Here is a 12,633-nt window from a genome sequence, read left to right on the forward strand (position 1 = left end):
GAGATACGTAAGTAAAAAAAAAAAAATGTTAAGATAGTAGAACATACTTATAGGATATGTTTCTTCATTTGTAACATTGTATGGTGATTTCAGAGGTTGCACCACATGTCCCAGAGTTTTTTTTGTGTCAAATTAACAAATTCTTGTATTTTTATGATAACATTCCGACCTTGTGTAACATTATTTAGTCAAAATATGGCATGATTCCACCATTTGTATCCGTTTGAATCACTTTCAATGGGTGACTTTTAATTTGAAGGCGAACAGCAAATTCCACTGGTGTGGCTAATCCTTATTATGGCTAGCTTCACACGGGTAAGGTAACTGAACAAGGAAGCTTGGTTGTCGTTTGCTCCCTGTGACACAACAAAAAATCCCATTCCCATATCCCTTCGAATACATTGACTAGAGGAAACAGTAGAAAAGTCCACCACAGACTCCAAAGCCTCCCTGAATTGGATGTGTTTTCATGGTACCAGAGTTCACGTGAAGTTTCAGGAGCAGCTGGAGCAGAGAGAGAAAACCTGCAAGGACCCGCTAATAACCTCCGGACACGCAGGTAAAATGAATTAACCCCTTCATAGTATAGGAAGCTAAAGCAATGTTTTTTTGTGAGCTACAATTCATGGCACATTGTGCACAATCCCTAAATGCATACAAACATTCACACTGGCCTGGAAAAGCCTACATATGTTCTTTTCATTCATCAGTATAATAACTGACTGAAGATTTGAGTGCAATGTAAATGTCAATACAATACCTTTTTAACTGGAAAGACTAGTTTAGAGCGTAGAAAATGCATCATATTAGTACAGTACGTAAACCACAAGAGACACTGAATCCGGTGTAGCTGACTGTATAGGTAACATTTTTTGTCTAGGAACGCGTCACGCTTAGGTTGTTTTAGCGGTCTGAACTCCACTCCATGGTGAAACAAGCAATTAATGCACGTAGATTAGCCATCTGTCAGAGGCATACCTGGGATGTATTTATTACGGAAACCGTTCACCGTTTAAGAACCCAACGGAAGCAAACCGAGCAAAACGAGAGTATATATTGGACAAATGCAGGTAAGTCCCTATCCGTTCTGTTTGCTACCGTTGAATACACTTTTTGCAACAGAATCGCCAGAATGAATACACCCCTGTTGAATATATGCAACGCTTGGGGTCTATTCATTATGCCTATTCTGTTGCAAAACGTTTCGTTTGCTGCAAAGTGTTTTGCAACAGAAACCTTTACTCCAAACGGAAAACATTTTGCAACAGAAATGAGAGTTCATAATGGACTAATTCAGGTAGGTCCCTGCCGGTTCGTTCTGTTTGGTTCTTAAACCGTTAACGGTTTCCGTTGCCAGACGTAATGATTACACCCAGTGGAAATTTTAGCATGTAAACCTTGGTGGGGAAAACACAACACTAAACAATACATTAATTGCACAATAATAGTGACAAACGGTGCCCACAAACTGTTAGTGCCTACATAAAGCTGTCAAACTAGCACAACTTTCTTTTCAGCACATGGAGTGAATCCTTACCACTGCTACACTTGGCTATCAGCGAAGCCTTGTCTGACAGCAAAACAGGAAAAAACAGTTAATGCAGCCTCATTTACTGCCTTTTTAAAAACATAGCTGATATGGCTGACAATTGAGATGTACAAACTATTGCAAAGGGAACGATGAGCGGAACATTTTGATTAAGACATTAATGAGCGAGCTAAGACAGAAGTAGTCAATACAACTATTTGTTCAGCACTTTTGAAATGAACAGCGACAGAATTCAGAACATGGGCCGTTCTTACAGTATTCTCCCTGTACACCAAGTCACAACCGTAGGATAAATAAAGGGGGCATATAAGCAGACCATGAAAGCTCTTGCAATATTCGATGATGACATGTCTCTAAAACAGGCTATAGGCTACATGTGCATCACCAAGTCAGAACAGTTGGCTAAGTTATGAGAGGGAAAGGGAACAAATTATTAGTGTGAGGCACATGGGCTACTAACAAGTTACTACACAACATACACTTAGTATTACTTACATAGCGACAGTATACATATCTCCCTGGCATATTACATAATTTATGCAGCAGCATACAAGACATTTGTATGTCTTGTATGCGGCAGGTAGCCTATTGGTTAGAGCGTTGGGCCAGTAACCGAAAGGTTGCTAGATCGAATCCCCGATCTGACAAGGTAAAAATCTGTCATTCTGCCCCTGAACAAGGCAGTTAACCCACTGTTTCTAGGCCATCATTGTAAACAATAATGTGTTCTTAACTGACTTGCCTAGTAAAATAAAAAAATGTGGAATCCCCTTGTTGTGCTGTGCTCACTTGAACAGGAAGGTGACGCTGCGGTCCTTGTGGGAAGATTTTGTCATCAAAGTCAGGCATTCTCTGGATTTATGATGCTTCAAGACAACTGAGAACTCAGAAATAACAAGGTCGAATCATGACATTAGTGATCTTCAGGACGAAGCGCTAGAAAGAGGCCCGACTTGGATGACCGTTCAAAACGTATTTTTCCACTCAGAGCAATTGTTTTCAGTTGTTAGCTGTCTTGAACTCACTGAAGTCTGAGATTTCCCAGTTCTGAGTTTCCAGTTGTTTTGAACGTGTCAGAAGTCATGCTGGATTGCCAGCATGGCCAATATATATATATATGCACATACATACAGTGTATTTGGGAAGTATTCAGACCCCTTCCCTTTTCCCACATTTTTTAAAAGTTTCAGCCTTATTCTAAAATGGATAAAATAAAATAAAAACTCATCAATCTACGCACAATACCTCATAAAGAGAAACAGGTGTTTGAGAATTTTGCACATTTATATAAAAAAAAATCAAAAATTACATAAGTATTCAGACCCCTCGACTCGAAATTGAGCTCAGGTGCATCCTGTTTGAATTGATCACCCTTGAGATGTTTCTACAATTTGATTGGTGTCCACCTGTGGTAAATTCAATTGATTGGACAGGATTTGGAACGGCACACACCTATTTATATAAGGTCCCACAGTTGACATTACATGTCAGAGCAAAAACCAAGCCATGAGGTCGACGGAATTGTCCATAGAGCTCCGAGACAGGATTGTTTTGAGGCACAAATCTGGGGAAGGGTACCAAAACCTTTCTTCAGCGTTGAAGGTCCCGAAGAACATCATCCAGGTTATCACAACCGGCCGTGATTGGGAGTCCCATAGGGCGGCCCACAATAGGGGGAACGGGGGATACCTAGTCAGTTGTACAACTGAAATGTCTCTTCCGCATTTAACCCAACCCCCTCTGAATCAGAGAGGTGCGGGGGGCTGCCTTATTCAACGTCCATGTCTTCGGCGCACGGAGAACAGTTAACCACTGCCTTGCTCAGGAGCAGAACGACAAGATTTTTTTTTTTACCTTGTCAGCTCTGGGATTCGATCCAGCAACCTTTTGGATACTGGCCCAACGCTCTAACCATTAGGTTACCTGCCACCACTTGCCCAGCGCTGTCCGGGTTTGGCCGGTGTAGGCCGTCATTGTATATAAGAATTTGTTCTTAACTGACCTGCCTAATAAATAAATACAATGCTTAAAGGAAGACGTTTGGAACCACCAAGACTCTTCTTAGATCTGGCCGTCCGTACAAACTGAGCAATCGGGGGAGAAGGGCCTTGGTCAGGGAGGTGACCAAGAACCCGATGGTCACTCTGACAGAGCTCCAGAGTTTCTCTGTGGAGATGGGAGAACCTTCTTCCAGAAGGACAACCATCTCTGCAGCACTCTACCAATCAGGCCTTTATGGTAGACGGAAGCCACTCCTCCGAAAAAGGAACATGACAGCCCGCTTGTGTTTTCAAAAAGGCACGTAAAGGTCTCTCAGACCATGAGAAACAAGATTCTCTGGTCTGATGAAACAATATTGAACTCTTTGGCCTGAATGCCAAGCGTTGCGTCTGGAGTAAACCTGGCAACATCCCTGCGATGAAGCATGGTGGTGGCAGCATCATGCTGTGGGGATGTTTTTCAGCGGCAGGGACTGGGAGACTAGTCAGGATCGAGGGAAAGATGAACGGAGAAATGTACAGAGAGATCCTTGATCCTGCTCCAGAGCGCTCGGGACCTCTGACTAGGGCGAAGGTTCACCTGCCAACAGGACAATGACCCTAGGCACACAGCCAAGACAACGCAGTTATTCTAACTTCCGCGACGCATATAAGGCCCTCCCCCACCCTCCTTTCGGAAAAGCTGACCACGACTCCATTTTGTTGCTCCCAGCCTATAGACAGAAACTATAACAGGAAGCACCCGCGCTCAGGTCTGTTCAACGCTGGTCCAACCAATCGGATTCCACGCTTGAAGATTGCTTCGATCACGTGGACTGGGATATGTTCCGCATAGCGTCGAACAACAACATTGATGAATACGCTGATTCGGTGAGTGGCTTTATTAGCAAGTGCATCGATGATGTTGTACCCACAGCGTCTATTAAAACATTCCCCAACCAGAAACTGTGGATTGATGGCAGCATTCGCGCAAAACTTAAAGCGCGAACCACTGCTTTTAATCAGGGCAAGGTGACCGGAAACATGATCGAATACAAACAATGTAGCTATTCCCTCCAAGGCAATCAAACAAGCTAAGCGTCAGCATAGAGACAAAGTAGAGTCACAATTCAGCGGCTCAGACACGAGAGATATGTGGCAGGGTCTACAGTCAATCACGGATTACAAAAAGAAAACCAGCCCCGTCTTGGACCACGATGTCTTGCTCCCAGACAGACTAAACTTCTTTGCTCGCTTTGAGAACAATACAGTGCCACTGACACGGCCCGCTACCAAAACCTGCGGGCTCTCCTTCACTGCAGCCAACCTGAGTAAAACATTTAAACGTGTTAACTCTCGCAAGGCTGCAGGCCCAGACGGCATCCCCAGCCGCATCCTCAGAGCATGCGCAGACCAGCTGGCTGGTGTGTTTACGGACATATTCAATCAATCCTTATCCCAGTCTGCTGTTCCCACATGCTTCAAGAGGGCCACCATTGTTCCTGTTCCCAAGAAAGCCAAGGTAACTGAGCTAAACGACTACCGCCCCGTAGCACTCACTTCCGTCATCATGAAGTGCTTGGAGAGACTAGTCAAGGACCATATCACCTCCACCCTACCTGACACCCTAGACCCACTCCAATATGCTTACCGCCCCAATAGGTCCACAGATGACGCAATCGCAATGACACTGCACACTGCCCTAACCCATCTGGACAAGAGGAATACCCATGTAAGAATGCTGTTCATCGACTACAGCTCAGCATTTAACACCATAGTACCCTCCAAACTCGTCATCAAGCTCGAGACCCTGGGTCTTGACCCCGCCCTGTGCAACTGGGTACTAAACTTCCTGACGTGCCGCCCCGAGGTGGTGAGGGTAGGTAACAACATCTCCAACCCGCTGATCCTCAACACTGGGGCCCCACAAGGCTGCGTTCTGAGCCCTCTCCTGTACTCCCTGTTCACCCACGACTGCGTGGCCATGCACGCCTCCAACCCAACTCCAACTCTCCACTACAGTGGTAGGCTTGATTACCAATAATGACAAGACGATCTACAGGGAGGAGGTGAGGGCCCTCGGAGTGTGGTGTCAGGAAAATAACCTCACACACAACGTCAGCAAAACAAAGGAGATGATCGTGGACTTCAGGAAACAGCAGAGGGAGCACCCCCCCTATCCACATCGACGGGACAGTAGTGGAGAGGGTAGTAAGTTTTTAAGTTCCTCGGCGTAAACATCACGGACAAACTGAATTCGTCCACCCACACAGGCAGCGTGGTGAAGAAGGCGCAGCAGCGCCTCTTCAACCTCAGGAGGCTGAAGAAATTTGTCTTGTCACCAAAAGCACTCACAAACTTTTACAGATGCACAATCGAGAGAATCCTGTCGGGCTGTATCACCGCCTGGTACGGCAACTGCTCCGCCCACAACCGTAAGGCTCTCCAGAGGTCTGCAAAACACATCACCGGGTGCAAACTACCTGCCCTCCAGGACACCTACACCACCTGATGTCACAGGAAGGCTATAAAGATCATCAAGGACAACAACCACCCGAGTCACTGCCTGTTCACCCTGCTATCATCCAGAAGGCGAGGTCAGTACAGGTGCATCAAAGCGGGGACCGAGAGACTGAAAAACAGCTTCTATCTCAAGGCCATCAGACTGTTAAACAGCCACCACTAACATTGAGTGGCTGCTGCTAACATACTGACTCAACTCCAGCCACTTTAATAATAGGAATTGATGGAAATTATGTAAAAATGTACCACTAGCCACTTTAAACAATGCCACTTCATATAATGTTTACATACCCTACATTATTCATCTCATATGTATATACTGTACTCTATACCATCTACTGCATCTTGCCATCTTTATGTAATACATGTATCACTACCCACTTTAAACTATGCCACTTTATGTTTACATACCCTACATTACTCATCTCATATGTATATACTGTACTCGATACCATCTACTGCATCTTGCCTATGCCGTTCTGTACCATCACTCATTCATATATTTTGATGTACATATTCTTTCATTCCTTTACACTTGTGTGTGTATAAGGTAGTTGTTGTGAAATTGTTAGGTTAGATTACTCATTGGTTATTACTGCGTTGCCGGAACTGGAAGCACCAGCATTTCGCTACACTCGCATTAACATCTGCTAACCATGTGTATGTGACAAATAAAATTTGATTTGATTTGAAATACAGGTGTACCATACTTAGCATCATATCCAAGAAGACTCAAGGCTGTAATCACTACCAAAGGTGCTTCAACAAAGTACTGAGTAAAGGTTCTGAATACTTATGCAAATGTCATATTTCAGTTTTTTCTTTAAAGAAAACTGTTTTTGCTTTGTCATTATGGAGTATTGTGTGTAGATTGATAAAGGGGAAAAAACAACAATTTTATCCATTTTAGAACAAGGCTATAACGTAACAAAGTGGAAAACGTGAAGGGATCTGAATACTTTCAAAATGCACTGTGTGTATACATACATACATACATACATACATACAGTGGGGAGAACAAGTATTTGATACACTGCCGATTTTGCAGGTTTTCCTACTTACAAAGCATGTAGAGGTCTGTCATTTTTATCATAGGTACACTTCAACTGTGAGAGACGGAATCTAAAACAAAAATCCAGAAAATCACATTGTATGATTTTTAAGTAATTAATTTGCATTTTATTGCATGACATAAGTATTTGATCACCTACCAACCAGTAAGAATTCCGGCTCTCACAGACCTGTTAGTTTTTCTTTAAGAAGCCCTCCTGTTCTCCACTCATTACCTGTATTAACTGCACCTGTTTGAACTCGTTACCTGTATAAAAGACACCTGTCCACACACTCAATCAAACAGACTCCAACCTCTCCACAATGGCCAAGACCAGAGAGCTGTGTAAGGACATCAGGGATAAAATTGTAGACCTGTACAAGGCTGGGATGGGCTACAGGACAATAGCCAAGCAGCTTGGTGAGAAGGCAACAACTGTTGGCACAATTATTAGAAAATGGAAGAAGTTCAAGATGACGGTCAATCACCCTCGGTCTGGGGCTCCATGCAAGATCTCACCTCGTGGGGCATCAATGATCATGAGGAATGTGAGGGATCAGCCCAGAACTACACGGCAGGACCTGGTCAATGACCTGAAGAGAGCTGGGACCACAGTCTCAAAGAAAACCATTAGTAACACACTACGCCGTCATGGATTAAAATCCTGCAGCGCACGCAAGGTCCCCCTGCTCAAGCCAGCGCATGTCCAGGCCCGTCTGAAGTTTGCCAATGACCATCTGGATGATCCAGAGGAGGAATGGGAGAAGGTCATGTGGTCTGATGAGACAAAAATAGAGCTTTTTGCTCTAAACTCCACTCGCCGTGTTTGGAGGAATAGAAGGATGAGTACAACCCCAAGAACACCATCCCAACCGTGATGCATGGAGGTGGAAACATCATTCTTTGGGGATGCTTTTCTGCAAAGGGGACAGGACGACTGCACCGTATTGAGGGGAGGATGGATGGGGCCATGTATCGCGAGATCTTGGCCAACAACCTCCTTCCCTCAGTAAGAGCATTGAAGATGGGTCGTGGCTGGGTCTTCCAGCATGACAACGACCCGAAACACACAGCCAGGGCAACTAAGGAGTGGCTCCGTAAGAAGCATCTCAAGGTCCTGGAGTGGCCTAGCCAGTCTCCAGACCTGAACCCAATAGAAAATCTTTGGAGGGAGCCGAAAGTCCGTATTGCCCAGCGACAGCCCCGAAACCTGAAGGATCTGGAGAAGGTCTGTATGGAGGAGTGGGCCAAAATCCCTGCTGCAGTGTGTGCAAACCTGGTCAAGAACTACAGGAAACGTATGATCTCTGTAATTGCAAACTAAGGTTTCTGTACCAAATATTCAGTTCTGCTTTTCTGATGTATCAAATACTTATGTCATGCAATAAAATGCAAATTAATTAATAAAAAATCATACAATGTGATTTTCTGGATTTTTGTTTTAGATTCCTTCTCTCACAGTTGAAGTGTACCTATGATAAAAATTACAGACCTCTACATGCTTTGTAAGTAGGAAAACCTGCAAAATTGTCAGTGTATCAAATACTTGTTCTCCCCACTGTACATACATACATACATACATACATACATACAGTGGGGAGAACAAGTATTTGAGACACTGCCGATTTTGCAGGTTTTCCTACTTACAAAGCATGTAGAGGTCTGTAATTTTTATCATAGGTACACTTCAACTGTGAGAGACGGAATCAAAAAAAAATCCAGAAAATCACATTGTATGATTTTTAAGTAATTAATTTGCATTCAAACTCTAATGAACTTATCCTTTCCTTTCCTGTGGCGGTCCTCATGATAGCCAGTTTCATCTTAGCACTTGATGGTTTTTGCGACTGCACTTGAAGAAACTTAAAAAGTTCTTGACATTTTCCGTATTGACTGATCTTCATGTCTTAAAGTAATGATGGACTGTCATTTCTCTTTTCTTATGCTGGTTGAGAGAATGCCAACCGTGTGCAAAGATGTCATCAAGGCAAAGAGTGGCTACTTTGAAGAATCTCAAATATAACACTTTTTTTTTGTTTAATACAGGATTCCATGTGTTATTTCAGTTTTGATGTCTTCACTATTATTCTACTAAATAGATATATAGTAAAAAATAAGAAAAATGCTTGAATGACTGTCCAAACTTTTGACGGGTACTGTGTGTAGGCATTATAAAAATGTGATTTCTATAGTTTATTTTTTTACATCTCAAATCAAAGTTTATTGGTCGCATACACAGTTTAGCAGATGTTCTAGCGGGTGAAGCTAAATGCTTCTGTTACTAGCTCCTAACAATGCAGTAAAATGTCAAACAAGTAGGCCTACACATAGTACAAACAAGAAAAATAAAGAAATCAAAAATGTTGGGACTAATCCAATTAGTAACCCAAATGACACGTTAACAGTAATCAAAATGCAATCTATACTTATGTAGGCCTACACTGGAAGAATTTACTCAAGATATACTAAGAATGATATTTACAGCAGTAGATGCAGTATATGATTCGGCTATGTCAAGAATTCAGTGTATAAATAAATATGCAGTGTAACTAAATATAAGGTACAGTATTATGAGCTATGTTGGGAATATAATATTTTATTACTCAGTGTGAAACGGGAAGTGTCCAGTGGTTCAATGTCTCTATGGAGTGGGACAGCAGCGTTGTGTGTGTGTGTGTGTGTGTTTTGTGTGAATGAGCGTGCATCACCTGGTAGACAGCTAGTGATGGCCTGGTAATAGAAGATGCTTTTAGTCTCTCGCTTTTGGCACTGATGCACCTTTACTGACTCTGTTTTCCAGATGGTAGCCTAGTAAACAGTCCATGGCTCAGAAGACTGAAGTCCTTAAAGGAGAAGTTTTATTTTTTACTACCAAATCTATATTTTTGATGTTAATTATAATCTTGTAGAAGGGTCCAGACACTTTTTTTTGTAATTTTGTATATATTTTTTGAGAAACTTACCCCAAACAGCAAATTACTTCCTCGTCCTTTGTTGTGTAGTATGTGGGCCCCGATAAAACATGAACAATGGCTTCAAAAACACCCAAATACGTCCTTTTAGAAACAGCAAAGCTCTCAGTATAGTGATGCAGGTCTTTAGATGTTGTACACGTGAAATTGTGTCACTCCAAACTTTATCCGCAACGTTATATTCCATTTTGTTACGACTCGAATACTAACGTCTGTTCGGATACTTGAATATTTAAATCACTGTGCCTATCCCTACAAGCAATAAAGTAAAAAATAACACTAAAATAAACAAAAGACTGCAAAGTAGGGCAACCATCGTTATCCCACCTGGTAAGATTTTAATGACAATTGTATTGCTTTGTGGTTGTATGTCCTAAAGGCAGCCTGTTTTGTATAGGCCACAATATCATCCCTCTGGGACCAGAGAGCGGTATGGGTCCTCAGGTAGAATTCACATTCAACCTCAATCAAAATAGAGTTAATTTGATACATACAGTGGGGAGAACAAGTATTTGATACACTGCCGATTTTGCAGGTTTTCCTACTTACAAAGCATGTAGAGGTCTGTCATTTTTATCATAGGTACACTTCAACTGTGAGAGACGGAATCTAAAACAAAAATCCAGAAAATCACATTGTATGATTTTTAAGTAATTAATTTGCATTGTATTGCATGACATAAGTATTTGATCACCTACCAACCAGTAAGAATTCCGGCTCTCACAGACCTGTTAGTTTTTCTTTAAGAAGCCCTCCTGTTCTCCACTCATTACCTGTATTAACTGCACCTGTTTGAACTCGTTACCTGTATAAAAGACACCTGTCCACACACTCAATCAAACAGACTCCAACCTCTCCACAATGGCCAAGACCAGAGAGCTGTGTAAGGACATCAGGGATAAATTGTAGACCTGTACAAGGCTGGGATGGGCTACAGGACAATAGCCAAGCAGCTTGGTGAGAAGGCAACAACTGTTGGCACAATTATTAGAAAATGGAAGAAGTTCAAGATGACGGTCAATCACCCTCGGTCTGGGGCTCCATGCAAGATCTCACCTCGTGGGGCATCAATGATCATGAGGAATGTGAGGGATCAGCCCAGAACTACACGGCAGGACCTGGTCAATGACCTGAAGAGAGCTGGGACCACAGTCTCAAAGAAAACCATTAGTAACACACTACGCCGTCATGGATTAAAATCCTGCAGCGCACGCAAGGTCCCCCTGCTCAAGCCAGCGCATGTCCAGGCCCGTCTGAAGTTTGCCAATGACCATCTGGATGATCCAGAGGAGGAATGGGAGAAGGTCATGTGGTCTGATGAGACAAAAATAGAGCTTTTTGCTCTAAACTCCACTCGCCGTGTTTGGAGGAATAGAAGGATGAGTACAACCCCAAGAACACCATCCCAACCGTGAAGCATGGAGGTGGAAACATCATTCTTTGGGGATGCTTTTCTGCAAAGGGGACAGGACGACTGCACCGTATTGAAGGGAGGATGGATGGGGCCATGTATCGCGAGATCTTGACCAACAACCTCCTTCCCTCAGTAAGAGCATTGAAGATGGGTCGTGGCTGGGTCTTCCAGCATGACAACGACCCGAAACACACAGCCAGGGCAACTAAGGAGTGGCTCCGTAAGAAGCATCTTAAGGTCCTGGAGTGGCCTAGCCAGTCTCCAGACCTGAACCCAATAGAAAATCTTTGGAGGGAGCCGAAAGTCCGTATTGCCCAGCGACAGCCCCGAAACCTGAAGGATCTGGAGAAGGTCTGTATGGAGGAGTGGGCCAAAATCCCTGCTGCAGTGTGTGCAAACCTGGTCAAGAACTACAGGAAACGTATGATCTCTGTAATTGCAAACTAAGGTTTCTGTACCAAATATTCAGTTCTGCTTTTCTGATGTATCAAATACTTATGTCATGCAATACAATGCAAATTAATTAATTAAAAATCATACAATGTGATTTTCTGGATTTTTGTTTTAGATTCCTTCTCTCACAGTTGAAGTGTACCTATGATAAAAATTACAGACCTCTACATGCTTTGTAAGTAGGAAAACCTGCAAAATTGTCAGTGTATCAAATACTTGTTCTCCCCACTGTACATACACTGAGTGTACAACACATTCGGAACACCTGTTCTTTCCATTACAGATTGACAAAGTGAATCCATGTGAAAGCTATGATCCCTTATTAATCTTGTTAAATCCACTTAAATCAGTGTATATGAAGGGGAGGAGACAGGTTAAAGAAGAGTTTTCTTTAAGCCTTGAGGCAATTGAGACGTGGATTGTGTATGTGTGGGTGAATGGGAAAGACAAAAGATGTCTTTGAACGGGGTATGGTAGTAGGTGCCAGGCGCACCGGTTTGAGTGTGTCAAGAACCGCAACAATGCTGGTTTGATACACACAGTTTCCCGTGTGTATCAAGAATGGTCCACCACCCAAAGGACATCCAGCCAACTGTGGGAAGCATTGGATTCAACATGGGCCAGCATTCCTGTGGAATGTTTTCGACACATTGTAGAGTCCATGCCCCGACAAATTGAGGCTTTTCTGAGGG

At 43.0% G+C, this 12,633-nt stretch overlaps 1 protein-coding gene across 3 annotated transcripts in view; it reads left to right on the forward strand.

Moving 5' to 3' along the window:
* The first annotated feature begins 316 nt into the window (after positions 1-316).
* The window catches only part of LOC139530087 (double C2-like domain-containing protein beta), a 312,939-nt gene continuing 300,622 nt past the window's right edge, over positions 317-12,633 (forward strand). For 2 of the 3 annotated variants that reach the window (XM_071326180.1, XM_071326197.1), the window contains exon 1: positions 317-559. In XM_071326180.1, the coding sequence (XP_071182281.1) occupies positions 460-559 (100 nt within the window). In that variant the 5' untranslated portion in view covers positions 317-459. The remainder of the gene's footprint in view (positions 560-12,633) is intronic. The other variant, XM_071326190.1, reaches the window with a different exon arrangement.

This window comes from Salvelinus alpinus, chromosome 1, assembly GCF_045679555.1.
Source record: "Salvelinus alpinus chromosome 1, SLU_Salpinus.1, whole genome shotgun sequence".
Classification (NCBI taxonomy): domain Eukaryota; kingdom Metazoa; phylum Chordata; class Actinopteri; order Salmoniformes; family Salmonidae; genus Salvelinus; species Salvelinus alpinus.